We start from the raw sequence: 18942 nt of genomic DNA, 5'->3' as shown, positions 1-18942 counted from the left end.
AACTTAGTTCATGTTAGGTTATACCACTAACTAACTGAATAAAGATGTGACCGTCGAATGCAGTTTCATTGTGATCAGTCATATGTCTAGTCTGTGCATGTTTGTCAGGGGTTAATTTTGTAAATGATTGTGCAAGAAAAGGATTTTGGTAGATCTCTTAAATTCATATCATCTGTTGCAGACTGAATTTTTTCATCTTGGGTGCAGGGGAACAGTAGCACAGCCTTAGACAATATTTCTATTCATTCTGCATTACTAGATGGGTAGTCTGTTAGTAAAAGGATGAATGGCCTTTCAGACCATGATGCACAAATTTTAATGCTAAAAGGCTTCTGTACTCAAAAAAATGTCCCATATAATTACAAACTATGTAGGAAAGCTAATCCAATGGCAACAGAGAGTTTTTCAAACCTCATCATGGAACAAGAGTGGCAGGATGTTTATAGTGCTGATAACATAAATAACAAACATAATGCTTTCCTTAACACATTTCTCATGCTCTATTGCAACAATTAATCTTCAGTGAATTGGAAACCTCTGAAAAAGTGTACTACTTTTTTCCAGCATGTATATGTCAAAACCACCAATTTCAGTTATGGTTCAAAGAGAATGTATAATTTTAGATACCCACATAACTGTATTGGTGAACCCATTTTCTAGACAAAGGAAGACATGGTCATTCCCACAGGATCATATCTACTCAGGCACTACAACATTTGCCCAATCTTTGTATTCATGGTTGCTTTTCTTTTGAGACTGGGCTGCCGCCATACTGAATGTTTGATCTTTTATGACACTGAGGCTCATGAGGAAAATTATTTTATTTACAGAATGAATAACTGTGCAGGAAAATACTTATTGTTGCTAAATAACATTTTAATGCAGGCATACAAGACTTCTGAAGGTGGAATCTTTTGAAGGAAGAGATACACTGAAGGCTAATTCCTTACGGCTGGCTGTGTCAAAGTCATACAGTTTTGGTGGCTATCCAGTGTCTGTCACAGTTGGTGAAGACAGTCAGTTCAACAGTTCCAGCTCCAGATTATTAACTAAGCAAGGTAAGAACTACTGAAGCCAAGACATTCATTTAGTAAAGAAATGTATTCTGGAAATGCATTCTGGATCTTTCATATGAAAAATAGAACTTCTCACAAGTATATATTTCCTTTTGAATACATAGGTCAAGCAAAGTTTTCTAGAAATTTAGAGATTCATAAGAATTGGTGCAAATATGGATGTTATTGAAATGCTTAAAGAGTTTGTCACTAATGTAATTAAAAGTAGTGGGAATGAGTGATGGACAGTTCCTTAGTGTCTCAAAAATGTGATAGCTTACTTTAATAACAGAATATTTATGAGAAGGAATGGTGTTTTCAAATGCTTATTTTTGTGATAACACAGCACTATAATCTTTGGATGGTTAATATGAAGATTAATAATTCTGTTTCATGCCTAGGCTGTTAAACTTTGAAGAAACACACTACATCCAATTTAAAACTTGTAAGAGTTTGTGCACGAGTATAAGCCTGTATATGATGACTAACAATTAGAAGAATTTGACAGTTCAAATTCTTGTGATTACAGCTTGCAATAATAAATTAAACTGCATGGAGCATATCAAAGAATTCCTGAAGTGTCTACACAAGTGTGTTTACAGTGTGAATGTTGTCAGATGCAAGTGATACAAAAAATAAAACAGCTGACTGATTATGTTTACTTTCATTTCATAATGCCATACAGAATTATTTTTTTGGGTAACTCATCAAGGCAAGTCAATGTTTTCTTGCTCCAAAAATGTGTAGTAAGAATTATTTATAGTGTGAACTCAAGAATGTCCTGCAGAGAACTGTTCGCAGAACTGGGGACACTAGCTACTTCTTCCCAACATATTTGTTCATTGCTGAAATTTATTGTATATAATATGTTTCTTTTCAAATCAACAACTAAGTTCATGGAAACAATACTAGAAGCAAGATTAACCCTCATAAAGATTTAAAGTTACTTACTGTCATCCAGAAGTCTCCATTATTCAGGAACACACAGTAACTTGCCAGCAGTCATACAAAATTTAAATATTATAAATTTCTATTTATTAGGAGCAGAAAGGATTTGTTGGTGGCCAACTCCTTCTATTTCATTGAGAAATTTCTTAGAAGAACCAACTGATGTGGATATGTTACAAATAATATCAATAATGTGAGCATTAGTTCACTCTGTGAAAATTCAGTTAAGTAAAGTGATCATTATAAATTAGGCCTCAGAGAACAGAACATTTACATATTTTGTGACAAGTTATTTCTTACCTTACAAATAGAAATATATTTAAGACTTTTTAGATTTATCCACATCAGTGAAGATAATTTCTCTCGGGATCTCTGGGTGGTACATTAGCATATTTATTTTTATTCACAAATATTTAATATTTTTGTTTTGTGACATGTTATACATCCTGGAGGATCTGCTCACTGTGGATCCAGTGGAATGAAAAATACATCTAATCTAATATAATCCCCCAGATAGCACAACATGGTGATGACTTTATGAAAGTATGTGTCTTTCAAACAGAACTACAAATAATAACTGACAAAAGAGAAGATAGTATTTGAAGATCTAACAATAATTAGGTATGAAATACATAACTCATACAGACTTATTAGAAATACAGGAGGACAAGATGAGTCCAGAGAAACTGTAGATGTCAGTTAACGTTTTGATATTCTAATTTGTTTTGCTAAAAAATGTGTTGAATAGTTATACAAAGCATAAATAATATCAGACACTGTCTTAAATACTGATAACTTCACAATAACCTAAGTGATTTTTTTTTTAAAAAAAAGTAGTCTCAACTCCTACCATATGTCTTTCATTTCTTTACAATTGTAGAAACAAAATTAACTTTTAAAAGCATCATCCAGGAAAGTTTATATATTCAAAACCACTGCTTTTGAATGTGATTATATATATACACAACAATCTGGTTTTCTTGTATATGAGTTGAATTGAATATTTCACATTCAACAATTCCATGTGAAAACTGGAATGTAGATTTACATGCTTAGCAAATCTGTGAAATTCACTTGGTTTTGTTGCATTAGCATTATCAGAATGTGAAATCTTTTAATTTGAAAAACTCTGTTTGGTAATATGTACAATCAAACTGTTTTCTTCACATCATCACCCATTTTTATGCACTCTGCATCACTACGAGGGAGGGATACCAAGAATCCTAATCTGTATTGCTAATTGGTTAACCTGATAGACTATCACCCACACTCTGCTGAAGATTGCCCATATTGCCTTCCATTGGCAACAAAAATTTCATTTTCAGTATTTCATATAATTATTGACCAACTTTAAAATTTTAAAATGCTGTCATAATCTACTCATAAAGAGGTGCAACCTTATGTTAAAAGTTGAACACAATAAGAGAAGCATGGTATTACAGTTAGAAACTTAATATGTCTTGACGTAGGATAACTCATGACCCACAAATTACCCAGACTATATTTATCCAGTATTTGACAATGATAGCTCTTAATGTCTTCCAACAACCAATACACATAATTTCAAACCTTTTCCTTAATACCATCTCCCCCAGAATGTTTATGACTTACTACATTTTTACTGTTCATGCAGTATAACTTCAGCACCAGGCATGACATATTAATTTATTATTTCTTTACTAATAACTATATTTCAACAAATTTTGCTGATAGTATCCTAATATATCACTGAAAGTACCTGCAAAATTATATCAAAGTATGGCGTATATTTCAGGAGCCATTACATCACAAACAGTGAGATATGTGTGTAAAACTAGTTCCTGGTTGGAAAAGAGCACAAATTGTCCATCATATACTCATACAGTGTTTATTAAAGAGAGCACTTAATGACTCCCAACGAACTTTAAACATAATTTCAAACGTTTTCTGAACTTTTTCTCATTTACATGTTTGACATCAAATATTTAACACATTAACTCATTTGTTGAGTTGTCACATTTTTGAAACTATTTTATAAAAGGAAGTTTGATTCCTTAAGGAATTGGGGATTTGCTGATATCTGTTAAACCACAAAACCTGTCCTCCTCTGGGCTTTGATTCTACACTGCTTCCTGACTGATTTAATGACTTTTCTCCAGTGTAGACAAATGTCTCTGGTTCCCCTCTCAGAAATCAGATTTGCATGAAATACTTAAAGAGCCTGAAACCTTCATCTGTTTAAATTTTTGAATTTCTAGCTTTACATCTCTCTGATGGATCCTTCATGAACTATGATTCATAGTTCACAAAATATTAAATGTCTGTTCCAGTTACAACAACCATATACATTACACACCCACAAAGTCTCACATGTGTAATCCTAGATATCCGATTCTTCAGCTTCCCCTAGTTGTACATACCCCTTGCTTAGATTAGCAAACATATATATGTTTTCCATCCTTATCCCATCAAAATATTTTCTATGTACAGTCAGTGATTTATGAAGATTTATTCATTACCTTCATTCACCTTTATGTGCAGAAAATATTCATTTTTTCTGTAATTATCATGAATGCTCTCTTTAGTTTATGTAAAAATTCTGAAGTATCATCTTTTCTGTAGTATCCACTAAACAGTCCATGAAATGTATCACAATTATTGCTTTCTTTGTGTCTGTAGTTTCATGTTGCTCATAGAAGTCCACATTCACTTTTTGAGGATAAAATTGATTACAATTATGAGAAACATTTACTTATTCAATTACTTTACACTTTCTTTTTGCATCCATATACTTCAATCATTTATAAAAACTGTATTAGCATGATGTGGACTCTACAAAACCTCAAGGATCCTTCACATTATATTGTTCTAGCTGAAGAATTAATTTTCAGAAACATCTGACATGGATGTAATTGTATCAAAACATGTGATAGACTTTACTTATCATTATAGTCAATACTGTTTTATTGAATGAAACATATAACCTCCATGATGAGCCTTAAATTTATGAAACTGACCATCAAAATTAGACTGGATTGATTCACTTACATAAGACAACATTGGACCCTCAGAACTTGAAACAGAAATTACTTTCTGCTTTCACACATTCCTTCCATTTGCAACAGTAAGTCAGATTTATGGCCTCTTCAAATTCCTTTGGATCTTCATCTTCTACCACAATCATTTCTCTATAATAATCTAATGCTTTTAACATTTCTCTGATCTTTCAATTTTCATTGATCCATTATGGATCGTGGGACAACAGCTCGCATGAACTTCTTGATGCAATAATTTACCAACAGCTGTATGATTTGTAGAAGTTTATTTTATTTTATGAACTTCTATGTGCTACCAGTTTTGGTATTACATTGATGCCATCTTCAGGCCCCACTCGTCATAGTCGTAAAATCGCTATATATGGAAGGAGCCATATAACTGGAGCCAAGAATCAATCGTCCTGCAACAGCTCTTGGTTGCTGGGGGACACAGAGAATCTGTGTTGCCTGACCACCAAGAGCTGTTGCAGGACGATTGATTCATGGCTCCAGTTATATGGCTCCTTCCATGTATAGCGATTTTACAACTATGATGAGTGTGGCCTGAAGATGACATCAGTGTAATGCTGAAACTGGTAGCACATAGAAGTTCATAAAATAAAATAAACTTCTACAAATCATACGGCTGTTGGTAAATTATTGCATCAAGAATTTGTATGCTTTCCTTCTGATAATTTCTCAACTGTTTCTCCTGTAGATGCATCAAATTCATATTGCCACATTGTAACTATAATAAAATCTAAATCTAGAAGTAGGGTTGTTAATACAGTAAAAAATTGGCAGTGAAAGAATGTTTATTATGTACTTGAATGTACACACGGTAGAGAACTACTTATTTTGGCAGAACATGATGCTGTTTATGTGAACACTGAATATTCCAAAAGCATACAAGCATACACAAGAAATTTAGAGAATCTTCCACAAATGATAAATACTAAATAACAAATAATTGCTGAAGTTTAGCTTTGAAATGATGATCTGCTGCATGCCATCAGGTGATATTAACCAATATGACACATTACATTCAGCATAGCTCATGGCATTGTTCCCTCTCCTCAAGAAATAGCAACTTGTTGTGACAGAAGTTCTCACTGAAGCTAACTCCACCATCCTGGATCTAAATCTTGTCAGTGGACCTCAGTATGGTAGCATTGAACAATCCTCACATTCTGGTGATCATCTTACATCCTCTTCACCATGAGAGCATCAAAGATAGCCACTTCTGTCAAAGCTTCATGGTCATTGAGCATAGAATGGATCTTCAGTTTCCTTGAATGAGAAGCCGCCATGTCGCTCAGTGCCCCAGAACTGTAGTACAACTTCGTATGGAGGACATGGATGAAGTATCTGCATTTTTGTCTTCTTGATGAAGGGTCATAATCCTCAACTTTGTATGTGACATCCAACAAGAAATGAAGAATATGATATGGCCCAAAGTAGTAGTTTCTGATACTCCCACTTTCCACACAGACATAAAAATCCATTCCAAGTCTCCCAAACTGTATCTCACTGGTTGGTGCTGGGCATCCAGTTCCTGTATGTGAGTCAACTGTCTTGCTTCTATGTTCCTGGTGATGAATTGTTCTAATTAGTCATCCTGAGTATCATCCAGTTGAACAGGAATATTGTGTCCACTGACATTTTGTCCTCAAAGTCATGAAGTAGAAAGGATGGTGTGGAGCCTGCAGGGTCTTGCTCCACAGTGTTATATGTAAATGTCATGATAGTCAGTATTGCATTCCCTTCTCTCTTCAATATCAACATACATCAAGAGCATTTCTGCCAGTGTCTTATTAAAGCATTCTTTTAGACTATTTGCCTATGGGGGTAGATGGTTATCATCCTCTGTGTGTGATGTTGCAAAATGAAATTAGCTCTGATATTAGTCTCAACTAGAAAACTTTTCCACATTCAGAATTCATCACTCGGTGTGCCATATGCTTCAGAATTATGCTGTTTACAATGAACCTAGCAATTTCTGGAGCTTCAGCAGTTGGCACAGATTGGTTGATAGCATAGCATATGAGGTACTAAATGTAGACTGTTATCCATTAATTCCATTTGTCAACTTTGACAACATCCACAAGAGGTTGACTCCAGTTCAGTGGAATGGTTCTGCTGCAGGCAGGTGGTATCCGATACCCCGGAGGTAACTGCAGCACATATTTGCATTCCTTTCGGTGGCTCACATAGTGTCTAACTGAGCAGTTGAGACCTGGCTGGTTGATACATGCATCTGATTCTGTTTAGAGCCTTCATGAACCCCAGATAACCAAGTGTTGGAGTTCATGGAAAAACTACACAATAACTGATCATAGGTGAGCTGGGATGACAAGCTACTATTTCCACCCCACCAGATTGTAGATTCTTTCATACATTATTCAGTTTATTAACTGGAATTCTCCTTTGGTCAGTTCCTCTTTCTTTAAGGATTCTATGGTGTTTAGAAAAGCTTGATCTTCCCTCTGTTCAGCAGCAATGTCATTAATACTGTGATGACTGAAATTTTGTCCACTCTGCTGTTTACATCAAAAGGATTCCTTGAAAAGCACTCAGAATCCTCATGTTTGTTTTTGTATACCACTGTGATGTAGTCCATTCCAACAGTCAATCCAATGTATGCTTCAGGATAGTAAGCCAGCAAAGATAATTGTTGTCTGTGACTATGGTGAATGGTTTGCCATATAAATACAGCTGGAACCACTTGATGGCTCAAACAGCTGCAAGGCACTCTTTCTCACATGTGAGAGGCTACTCTGGAAGCATGAACTATCACTTTCTCACTGCCTTTCTGAATTTGCATGAGAACTGTACCCATACCAGAACCATTAGCAGTGGTATGAAGTTCTGTCTTGACATTGTCATCATGCAAGGACTGGAGAATATGTTAGCATCTCCTAAATGACAAGGAAATATCTTTCTTACACCTTGTTTCAGGAAAATTTGGGATCTCCCTGTAGTAGTTCTTTGCAAGGGATGTGGCTTGTCACAAAAATCCTTTATAAATCACTTTCAGTATGAGCAAATTCTGAGAAAACTCCTTACAGAAAAAATGTGTGAATTAGTCAGAAAATCTGTGACTGCTTTGATTTTCTCTGGATCAGGACAGACTCAGCCACCATTTAGTAGGTGCCCCAAGTTTATTATTTCTTGGCCGGCCGAAGTGGCCGTGCGGTTAAAGGCGCTGCAGTCTGGAACCGCAAGACCGCTACGGTCGCAGGTTCGAATCCTGCCTCGGGCATGGATGTTTGTGATGTCCTTGGGTTAGTTAGGTTTAACTAGTTCTAAGTTCTAGGGGACTAATGACCTCAGCAGTTGAGTCCCATAGTGCTCAGAGCCATTTGAACCATTTTTTTTTATTATTTCTTGTGTGATGGAGGGGAACTTTTCTGTATTCAGCAGGAGGCCTGCAGTCTGAACACACTTCAACATGCTTGTCAGATGAGATGTGTTCTTCAAATGTCTTGGAAAAAAATGACAGTTTCAACCAGATAGCAAAGACATGTTATCTGTTTAAGGTTAAAAATTTGATTGTCTGTCATAAGTTTAAAGTGCCTGGATATAAATTTGAACTCATAGATGCCATCAGGAGTTATGATGTCAGTCTTGTCTCAGCCAGCCTAGTCAATGTGATTTTCCTGCAGCCTGTTTGCACATCCATAGCTGATAACTCATGCATCATTCAGCTTATGACACTATATGAGTGCTGGATAATTGGTGGATAATCCCAACTCTTTATATCCTCTTAACCATGGACCACTTCGCCTTTCTTTTCTCCACTCTAGATCTGAAAGAATCTGAAAACTGATGCAGACTGACTGACGCTCATTGATATTGCTCCCTCACCAGACCAGATCTTCATATTACTTCTGCAGTAGCTTCCTCCTCTGCATTGTCTGCAGTGTTAGCAGAGCATGAGTCTTTGTTGAGCACAGTGAACTGCCTGTCCTGAACTGGTTTGGATGCCCTGACCCACATACCTTTAGGGAGCTTTTTTGTGAAAATTAGTTATGCAAAGCTCTCCTTGACCTCCTGTATTGCTTACAATTGTCACTGGTATATAGATTTCTTTTATGAGCCTGAGTAGCTTTTTGCAGTTGACAAAAGCTTCACAGTTTAACTGAGCATCTAGATTGATGGCTGGAACTCATCTCATTTATGATAGTGGGATAACATTTCCAGTGGCCAACAACTATCCAGACCAATCTTTGTTATGGGTATTTGTTTGAATAGTTTTGTCAGTGTAGGTATCTGATCTTCATATATGATCTTCCACAGGCTGTGACTAATTGTGATGCCTGTAAGAAGTCTCAGCCAAGAATAACATTATGACTACATTCTGCTAAAATGACAAAGTCAAAGACCTATGGCTCTCATTGGCAGTTATTGCAATACACATAGCAGTCAGCTGGACATATTTCCCATTTGTGATCTTCAATACAGATCTGTTTTCTTGAGCTGGCAATGATAAGCATTGACATTACAGGAAAAGAAGCCCCTGAGTCAACTACAACCCAAACATGTTGGCCATTAATAATTATGTCTATGAGGGTACCTGATATCTTGGTAACTGTATTCCACGAAGAATTTCCATCTGTTTCATCCTCACCTCCATAGCTGGTTGCCTCATTTAGTTTTCCTGAATTCAGCATCTAGATGTGTGGCCACTACTTCTGTATGGCAATAAGGAGCAGCTATGTTATCTTAAGGAGTGATGTCTTCCTGGGTACAGTAATAAGCTTTGTCCCACAGGTCAACTCTAATTGTATGCAGTTGATTATTGTAATAGTTGATGTCTTGCAGCATAGCAGTTATCAATAACTTGCCATTTTCTCTGTGGCATGTTCTGTAATATCAGATTCACAGTTTGACATAGGGCTGAAAGATTTTGTATGTAAGACTTTATTGTATCCGCATGACCTTGGACCCTGCCCATAAATCATTCTTCCGCTAATTAGTTTTGCTGCTGATTATCAACCAATATTTTTTTCAGTTCGAACTGGAATTTATCCCTGCTAATAAACTCCTCTTCATTACTTTCAAACCACTGCTGGGCTGTACCATCCATGTAAAAGTACACATTTGCTGAACACATAATGTCATCCCATCTGTTGTGTGTGATAACTCAGTTTAATCCTTTCAGCTATTTCATCTGTTTCTGATCAGCATGTTTGAAAGACTCTTTTGGATACTTAATGTCCAGCTTGTATATTGCAGTTTTGGAATCCATTGGTTTCTTGAATATTCAAACCTTGGGAACAATGTACTGCTTGTATTCCAGTTCCTGTCCATGTAGGCAATGACATTTATATTGCCTAATTGGAACTATAGTGATGATGTTTGATGTGCCTGAAGTCTGCACCAAACAATTCACAAAAATAAGTACAACCAAGTCTAAATCCAATAGCAGGGTTGTCATTAAAATTAATGCTTAGTACTGGAAGTTCATTTATTACAAACACCAATGGACAGACAATAGCAAAATGCACTTCTGCAGTACACAAACTTTACAAACTTATGAAATTTTGAGAACATTTAAGAAATGATGAATACTAAATAACAAATAACTGCTGGTGGTTTGGCTATAACTGGTGACCTGAGCATGCCATCCACTGACTTCTGTATATCATTTCATGCAACTCATATCATGGCAATACTCCAAAGAGCCATTTAAATTGCTGTGTATAAAAGTTCATTTACAATTATGCTTTGGTCTTACATACATGCTTCTTCATTAAACAGAGCTGACATCATGTTACCCAGTGAATGCTATTCCATGGGACAACAATCACACACATTAACAACTACACATTGCAGCTTACTCTACCAATTAAATGGACGAAAACTGCTCTGTTCCTGTTATCTTCAGCCCAAGTTTTACATAATTCATTTTCAGTAGAAACGGTAATATCTTTTTGTTTCCACAGTTGCTCCATATTATGTTTGTCCTGATATCCTAATCTTGCATAGTTAGTACATTAGGTACTTGACATGATAAAAATAAAAATTGATAACTGATCATTTGGACTTAATTTTTCTTTAAATTCTTTAGGTTTAATACTGGGATGTTTCCTTTGAACAGAGCACAACCAGTTTCCTTTCCCATTCTCAGTGATTTTGAGTTTTACACTGCTTTTAATACTGATATTGCCAGTGGAGTACTAATCTTTAACATTCTTTCCTTCCATCCAGTTTTTCTTACAAAATCTGCGAACGTTGTTCCCCAAATGTATCTCAAATTCAAATGTCTTGATTACGATCACCATCCCAAATGGCTGTCCACCAGAAATTAAAATGAAGAGCTTAATGAACAGGACTACACTAGCTGGCTTACAGCAGATGAGACAAAAAGCATGTTTCTTTTCACAGTGATAATATAAATAACATTTTCCATTATACATTCTCCTTTGCGTCATTAACATTTGCTTTCAGTTTTTCATTTATTTTCTTATTGCACTCATTGTAGATTCACCAACAAGAAAAATTTTCTTGGGTTCTGGTAATTGTTCAAAATTAGTCAAATAACCTATTGTTCCCACATCACTAGTGCATCTCACATGTTTGCATTTAAAGCACTTAAGATAATTTTATATTTTTACCAGTAAATTTATTTTTGCAATGCACAAATCTAATTATTGTGTGACTTTTTATTTGACTTTGGTACCGCTGATGCTAAAGTTTCTTCTTTCCCCAAAAGATTATGTTGCTGGGGACATGTTTCATAAGGCGCCAGTACAGCAACCATGTTTTAAAGGTTATTTTTGCCCATGGTGCTTGATGCAGCAAATCATATGCTTCTGACAATGTATCCAGGAACTTCACCATTTATTTATTCATCCATAAGAAAAGAGTCACCCAAATGACATAAATTTTGTGCAAACCAAAGAAGTTCCTAGAATTATGCTATGTTGTCAGGTTTTTGTATTCTGTGAGCTGCTTTTTCTGATTACTGCAAAAAACAATATGAACTTGATTCTGGTTCTTCTGCAGAGTGTCATGCAGTCAGCAGCACGTTCACACTGCATTTTGGAAATCAAACTACAATTTGTCTCATTCTCCTTTATCTGAGTTTTTAACCAGCATGTTGTACATTAATCACTTTTCAGTTCTGGCTCACTCTGAAAGTAAATTTGTCTTCACGATGTTTGTGTACAAACCTCTCACAGTACTGCACAATGCAACACAATCTTTATTCAAGTGTCAAATTTTTTGGCTTTTTGTAACTTCTCAATCTTGAACATATGTACTTCCTGCCAGGAGGTGCTATCCATCATCTTGCGTACGCGTGGTGCTCTGTCCATGGTGTATAAAGGTTTCCATCATTGTGGCTGGAATTCAGTTCCAGAAAGGCAGTGAATGAGCATTAACTCGCGTGAAGATGACGGCCAGCTGGTCCGCCAAAATATTGTGTCTGGATGACAACATGATCCAGCTGCAAACCTGTGAAGAATATCAGCATTGAACATATCTATTTTCTTTTGCTGAAGTGATGGCATTTCACAAAGTTTCATGTTAGTTAAATTCACAAATACATTATTTCATGCTTTTTCTGTTAAAAAATGCACTACTTACAAGGTATTTTTTCTGATGTGCAGTACAAAATACACATTGAACATTTTTCAAGATACGTTGACCACACAGTTGTTACTCTATTGGTTTAAGAAGGAAGACATTGATGCAATTCAGTGGCAGGCTGCTAGATTTGTTAGAAGTAGTTTCAGTTAACACACTGGCATTATGGAGATGCTTCGTGAACTCAATTGGGAATCACTGGAAGGATGACAACATTCTTTTTATGAAAAACTATTAGGAAAATTTAGAGAATCCATATTTGAAGCTGTCTGCAGAACAGTTATATTACTGCCAATATACATTTTGCATAAGGACCACAAAAATACAATTAGAGAAATTAGAGCTCATACGAGATCTTATAGATAGGTTATTTTCCCCTACTCTATTTGCAAGTGGAACAGGGAAGGAACTGACTATTAGTGGTACCTAGTTCACTTTACCCTTCAATGTATAGTGACTTGCAGAGTGTGTATCTAGTTGTAGCAGTTGTAGATGCAGAGCCATACTGTGTTACAATGGTGATGTTAAAGCATATTTAACATCTTGTTTTGTTTCAATACACAGTTGCACAAAACATTAGGAGTGCCAAAACATGGACTAGCCTATGCTAGCAAAAATAAATAAACTTATTTAGTTATAAAATATATTTACTCATAATGTATTGGTGGCTTCATTAAAGTTCTTGAATTAGTTCTCTCACTACTCTTGTGACCATAGGAAATGATTCTATTTGGAGATAAAAGTAAACTTCCATTTATGACAGAAATAGTCTATCCTCTCCTTGGCAGTACCAGTCTTGGTCAACACAAAGATGAAAATCTAACTGTATTTCGGATGGTATCTTTTCATTGATGTAGATAACACCATATTTATGGTGATGTTAATGCAAGCAATTTAATCTTGTGAAGCTCACTTATTAACTGCTGTGACCAGTTTTTACTCTATAAAAGTTAATTATTTCAAGTCTACCTGCCAGCACTCACGATTAGATCTTGAAGTAACTTCTTTTATTGTGGTGCCAAACAGTGTTCCCGGTTACGCAAAAATATCACAGTTCTCATTTATCACAACACAATTCAAATTTAGCACAGCCCTTAAGTAATTTGCTAAAGACAATTACACTTTCGTATTTCATTTAAGACAGTCCAGAACACAAATCATTGAGTCCAACACAATTTAATCCAGTGACAATGTTAGTTCACAGTACTTGTTGATCACATCACAACTCAGTGACAATGTTCATTAATTAGAAATGCTGTAATTATGTGAGAGTTTTCACACTTTATAGTTCTTGGATTTTGCACTGAACAGAGTGTTTATTCCTGTGTGCAGATATACATAACTGTGACCTGTCAAACAGTGAGAGTGCCTCTGACATAAATGTTACCTGCTCACTTTCAAACTGTGTACTGGCTATTTTGAGTGTTGCCTGACTACTTAAAAGCTGGAATAAAAACAAACTGTTGTTTTGATAGGTACATGATGCTATGAAATGTGGCTGTGTTGGAATGTACTGTTTTTGATGACCTACAGGAATCGGTAGAATTTTGGCCAATTACAAAAGCCCAAGAGAAAAAGATGGAAGTGGAAGAAATGAGAATGTTAAGGTGGATGAGTGGGGTGACATGAAAGGATAGACTAACAAATGAGTGCATCAGGGGAACAGTGAAAGTGGGGCCCATATGGAAGAAGATCCGAGAAAGAAGGCTAAGATGGTATGGACATATGTAGAGGAGAGGGGAGTACTACATGGGGAGAAGAATTGAAGACCTAGAAATTGAAAACAAAGTAGAAGTGGAAGACCAAAGGTGAGATGGAAGGACAAGGTAGCAGGGGACCTAGGGAGAAAGGATGGCTCAGAGAAGAAGCAGTGGATAGACATTTATGGAAGAGAAGGATCCAGCAAAGCAACGCTGACCTCACATGGTGTGGGAAAAGACTGAGATGGTGGTGATGATGAGGAGGAATGTGATGAGGATGGGAACTGTCTGCAATGGAGAGGAAGACTAGACTGATTTCACAGCTGAAAAGCCACACATTTGGTGGCATTAATTCTCTCTGCACCTCTGACCACAAACAGAGATACGTATTTTTGTCCATCCACCATGATGCATTCTCAAACCTTACCTCTCTACCACAAAACTGGTCACTTTTCTTGATATTCCTATAAATGTCCAGGCTTATAGATTCCTAAATGTGTGATGAAAATCATAATCAAAGTTAAAACAATATTCATCTCTCAGAATTGTAATCCTCCATTCATGTGTCAGCCAATAATTATGTTTCTGACAACACAGCCAAAACATTATGACTACTACCATCATGACATAGGATGCCACCTAGTGGCATTGCAGGAATGTGATGCACTGACAAAAGTATGTAAGCAGAGCAGGCATGGATGGGGGATCACCCTAGTGAAGATATTAGCCACAAATGTGGAAATTCAGTGAGATAAGTGACTTTGACAAAGGGCAGATTATTAGTATGCAGAGCCTGTGAAGGAGTATCTCCAGAATGGTGAAGCTGGTCAAATGTTCACATGCTTTTATTGTGAGCATCTACGGGGAGAGTTAAAAGGACAGTGAAACTACCATTAGGCATTAAATAGTGGGATGTTCACAACTGTTCACAGAATGTGGGGTTCAGAGGCTTGTCTGCTCTGTAGGATAGATGGTGTTCTGTGGCATCTCTGCCAAAGGAGTGCTTGCTCAAGTATTTTGGAGCACACCATTCATTGTAAATTGTTGAGCATGGAGCACCACCACAGCAGACCATCCCTACATGTTCATATGTTGACATAACATCATCAATTACAATTGCAGTGGCACAGGTCCATCAGGACTCGGCCATCGATCAGTTGGTTGTTTCCCCTTTTGTTTTTTCCTACAAGGACATCAGTGAATCATACTACAAGTGCTGCTGTCCAAGGTAAAGGATTCCTGTCAAAATATGCTTCCCCTAGAAATCTCATTAGTTCCTGGTAATTGGAAGGCCTAGGTAGTGCTTGAAAAATTCTATATGTTCCTGCCTGGGGCAGATATCTGCTGATTTACTAGGTGGTCTAGGAAAATGACTTCTGGTTGTCAGAAATGGTATTTGTGTTCATTTATGACTATGACAAGTAGCTCTAGTTGATTAAATACCTTGCAGAGATGTTCCTTGTGTTCATTGGGGGGAAGCTGAGAAAACTAGGATGTCATCTAGGTAAGAAAAACAAAATTGAAATCTGATAAATAGCTTATCAATGAAGTTCTGACAGGTTTGCATAGCATTTTTTAACCTATAGGGCATAAAGAAAACTTGTAGGGTCCAAACAGGATGATTACAGCTACTTTTGGCCCATCTCTGCTCATCAAAGGGATTTACAAATATACTTTCTTGCAGTCTATTATGCTCAAAATGGTGGCACATGCCAACACATATGAAATGTCTTGGATATTCAGAATTGGGTACTTAAAGTGTATTTTATGTGCATTCAGAGCCCAATAACCCTGCAAAGTCTTTATGAACCATCCTTTTTCAGTATTAAATTTGTGGATGAGGCCAATGAACTGTCTGCTAGCCACACTATTTCTTCATACAGCAGCCCATCTGTCCTAGTTTTAGCCACATGAAGTCTTGTCTGGTGCTACGCACCACACTTTAAAATGCACCACTGATTCAGATGTAGTGTGTATATGATGTACAGTACCATGTTTCACTCCCAGCTGTGAACCCTGTCTACAGAGTGATTGTTTGGTATAAGTATCATGCAGTGGGGGCACTTACACACTTTGATTATGGCACTGACAGATCTGAACATACCATGAGGACTGTGGCTGTTGCTCTTGGCATGATGTGCTCGAATGTGGTTGTTGCAGTGGTTGCTGTGATGTACGATGTTTCTTTTGATGCTGAAGTGTGTAGTGCTGTAGCTGTTCATGTTGTAGTTTCGCGAGATATGCTTGTGTCTTGCATAGTTCTTCTTCTACTGTGTGTACTGAAGTTTTAAATGCTGCATTCTCCTCTGACTGCTTTGTATTTTGTGGTTACATCCGAGAGTACATGGTTCAGTTTGCCTGTGGAAGGAGAAATTTGTACATTCAGTGCATGAAGTTCTTCCTTGAAATCAAGATATCTGTGTATAACTTCACTTTCAGTGGTTTGCCTAAGTACTTTTGTCATTAGGTATGACTAAATGTGCAAATGTTGAAGGAAATCAGCTCCTATGATCAGTTCATACACATTTGCTATTATGAACTACCATGTGCACTTTGTTGCCAGTCTGTGATCTACCATTAATTTGACAGTTATGATTTGCTCCACTGGTGTGTCATTAACTGCTCTCTGTGAGAAGGTCCTGCTTTTGATGATCGTGTTCTGCCTGGGATGACACTGACTGCCGATTCTGTATTCACTAAGAACTGCTTCTTTGACATGTGAGTTGGGTGTCACATGTAGGAATAGCCAAACTGGTTCAGTGTCATTGTGTAGGCATCTTGATTTCATTGGGCAGTCATGTGTGCCTATTATGGGCTGCCTTCATATTCTGGGAACTGGCAAGGAGCTGAACATTTCTACACTCTGCTGCAGAAGCATGTGTTAAACCAGCAATGACAAGGCCATGCCCCTGCATCATCTGTCACATTGCTATTGTTTACATTTGGAGAGTGGGTCGCACTTCTGTAGATCAATGTCCTGTGGTCAGTCGCTGTTAGCAGCACTCATGCTGGCCCAGTGTCCAGTGTCATTGCACAGTCATGGCTGCCATGGTGGGGTGGCTGGCTTAACTCTGCCAGAATGCATAAAGTCTGTCTGCCAAATTTAGCTTAACATAAGTTAGGTCCTGTTCCCTAAAAATTAGCATTAACTGCAGTTGGAGAGGTAATTGTAGCATCCAAACAGACCACAGTACAACATCTAGCATCTCGCTAGGGTGCACTGTTGCTTGCAGATATTGCCAAAATTGCAAAGATGTCTGTGGACCACTCTTCCTTTCATACAAAGCTTCACATAGCCATTGTCACAGTATTTCAGTGAAGCATTGTAGGAGGCCACCTATAGCTGCCTCATATCTGCTGATAAATGTGGTGCACTCATGATGTCATTAATCAAATACACATACTCGGGAGATGTTGCCCAATAATGCTGTGGATTTTGATGTGTCCTCTATAATTATGTGGCTTTGTAGGATCACTTTTTGCAATGTGGAACTATGTGGCTACATGGTCGAGTTGGAAAACTGATAGTTTAGGAATCAGTCTATAATTTTAATTAATATTGTTTTTATACTGGTTGCTGGTGAGGAGGAAAGTTAGTTATTAGTATTTTATTAATGATCTCATTCATAAGCAGCCATATCATAGTCATCACAGTCGCTCAAGAAAGTTATAATTAAGCTTTACTTGTTTAATCAGAACTGGATGATGACTCTCCTTGTCCACAGTCTCAATGATTTGAAGCGTTCTGCAATCCTGTGTAAACATAATGTCTTGGATTTCTTGCATTGTGTTGTCAGTCGGGAAATGTCAGATCAAGCAGAAAGTTTGCTTTGATAGAGTTTAATTATCTGATGAAATAATGGAGCTCTTGGATCTAATAAGTGCAGGTTTGTTTCCAATTCATCGGAAGTTCCCTTCTGATTACCAACGAAACGACACTTCCGTGCAAATTTCCAATTAGAGAATACATGTATAATGAAATTCCTTACACAGCTTTGATGTAAACGCTCAGTATATATTTTCTTGACTAGCATACAATATATTTTCAATCTCTTTCTTCCAGTAATCTCGATAGCAAAATTACAATTATTCAATGCGGCTATTCAGCATGGAGAAGATCCTAGAAGTCCCCTCAACACACCAGAGAGAATATTACAAAGAGTAATTATGCGCTCATGGAATAGTAATAGTAATGTACTACTCTGTGCATCAATTCTGCGAGTATATAGATGGTCAAGTAGGAAATGTAATTCACTCATAGAATTGTGCAGGGATAATTAATAGAATATAAAGAGATATTAGAAGTCCATGTCTGAGCTAAACCCCGCAGGTATTATGCCCCTGTTGCACATGCACAACCTTGGTAGATGAAACCTTGTTAGGTATTTGTGGTGTGGAAAGAACTAAGGTACACATTTTGTGCTCAACTTGTTGGGCTGCATAGTTACAATGGGCTGGCATATCCAGTGACTAGTGCAGATGGACATGATAATGTGTGTGAGTGTCTGTCATAAGAAACTGCTGGAATAAAGTCTTATTGCTCCAGTGCACAATGACTGTGTGGCATAAAATCACTGAATAAGTCTTGTTGTTGAGGGTATTGTTCACATCCACCAATACCATTGGAAATGT

General features: G+C 37.0%; 1 protein-coding gene across 1 annotated transcript in view; it reads left to right on the top strand.

The window, feature by feature from the left end:
* LOC124722882 (cAMP-regulated phosphoprotein 21) overlaps positions 1 to 18942 on the top strand; it is a 768630-nt gene that overhangs the window by 582462 nt on the left and 167226 nt on the right. The window contains exon 10 of the mRNA XM_047248019.1: positions 886 to 1058. Coding sequence (XP_047103975.1) covers positions 886 to 1058 — 173 coding nt within the window. The remainder of the gene's footprint in view (positions 1 to 885; positions 1059 to 18942) is intronic.

Source organism: Schistocerca piceifrons, chromosome X (assembly GCF_021461385.2).
Source record: "Schistocerca piceifrons isolate TAMUIC-IGC-003096 chromosome X, iqSchPice1.1, whole genome shotgun sequence".
NCBI classification, from domain to species: domain Eukaryota; kingdom Metazoa; phylum Arthropoda; class Insecta; order Orthoptera; family Acrididae; genus Schistocerca; species Schistocerca piceifrons.
The sequence above is the reverse complement of the archived record's forward strand: the minus strand, read 5'-3'. Positions and strand labels throughout refer to the sequence as shown.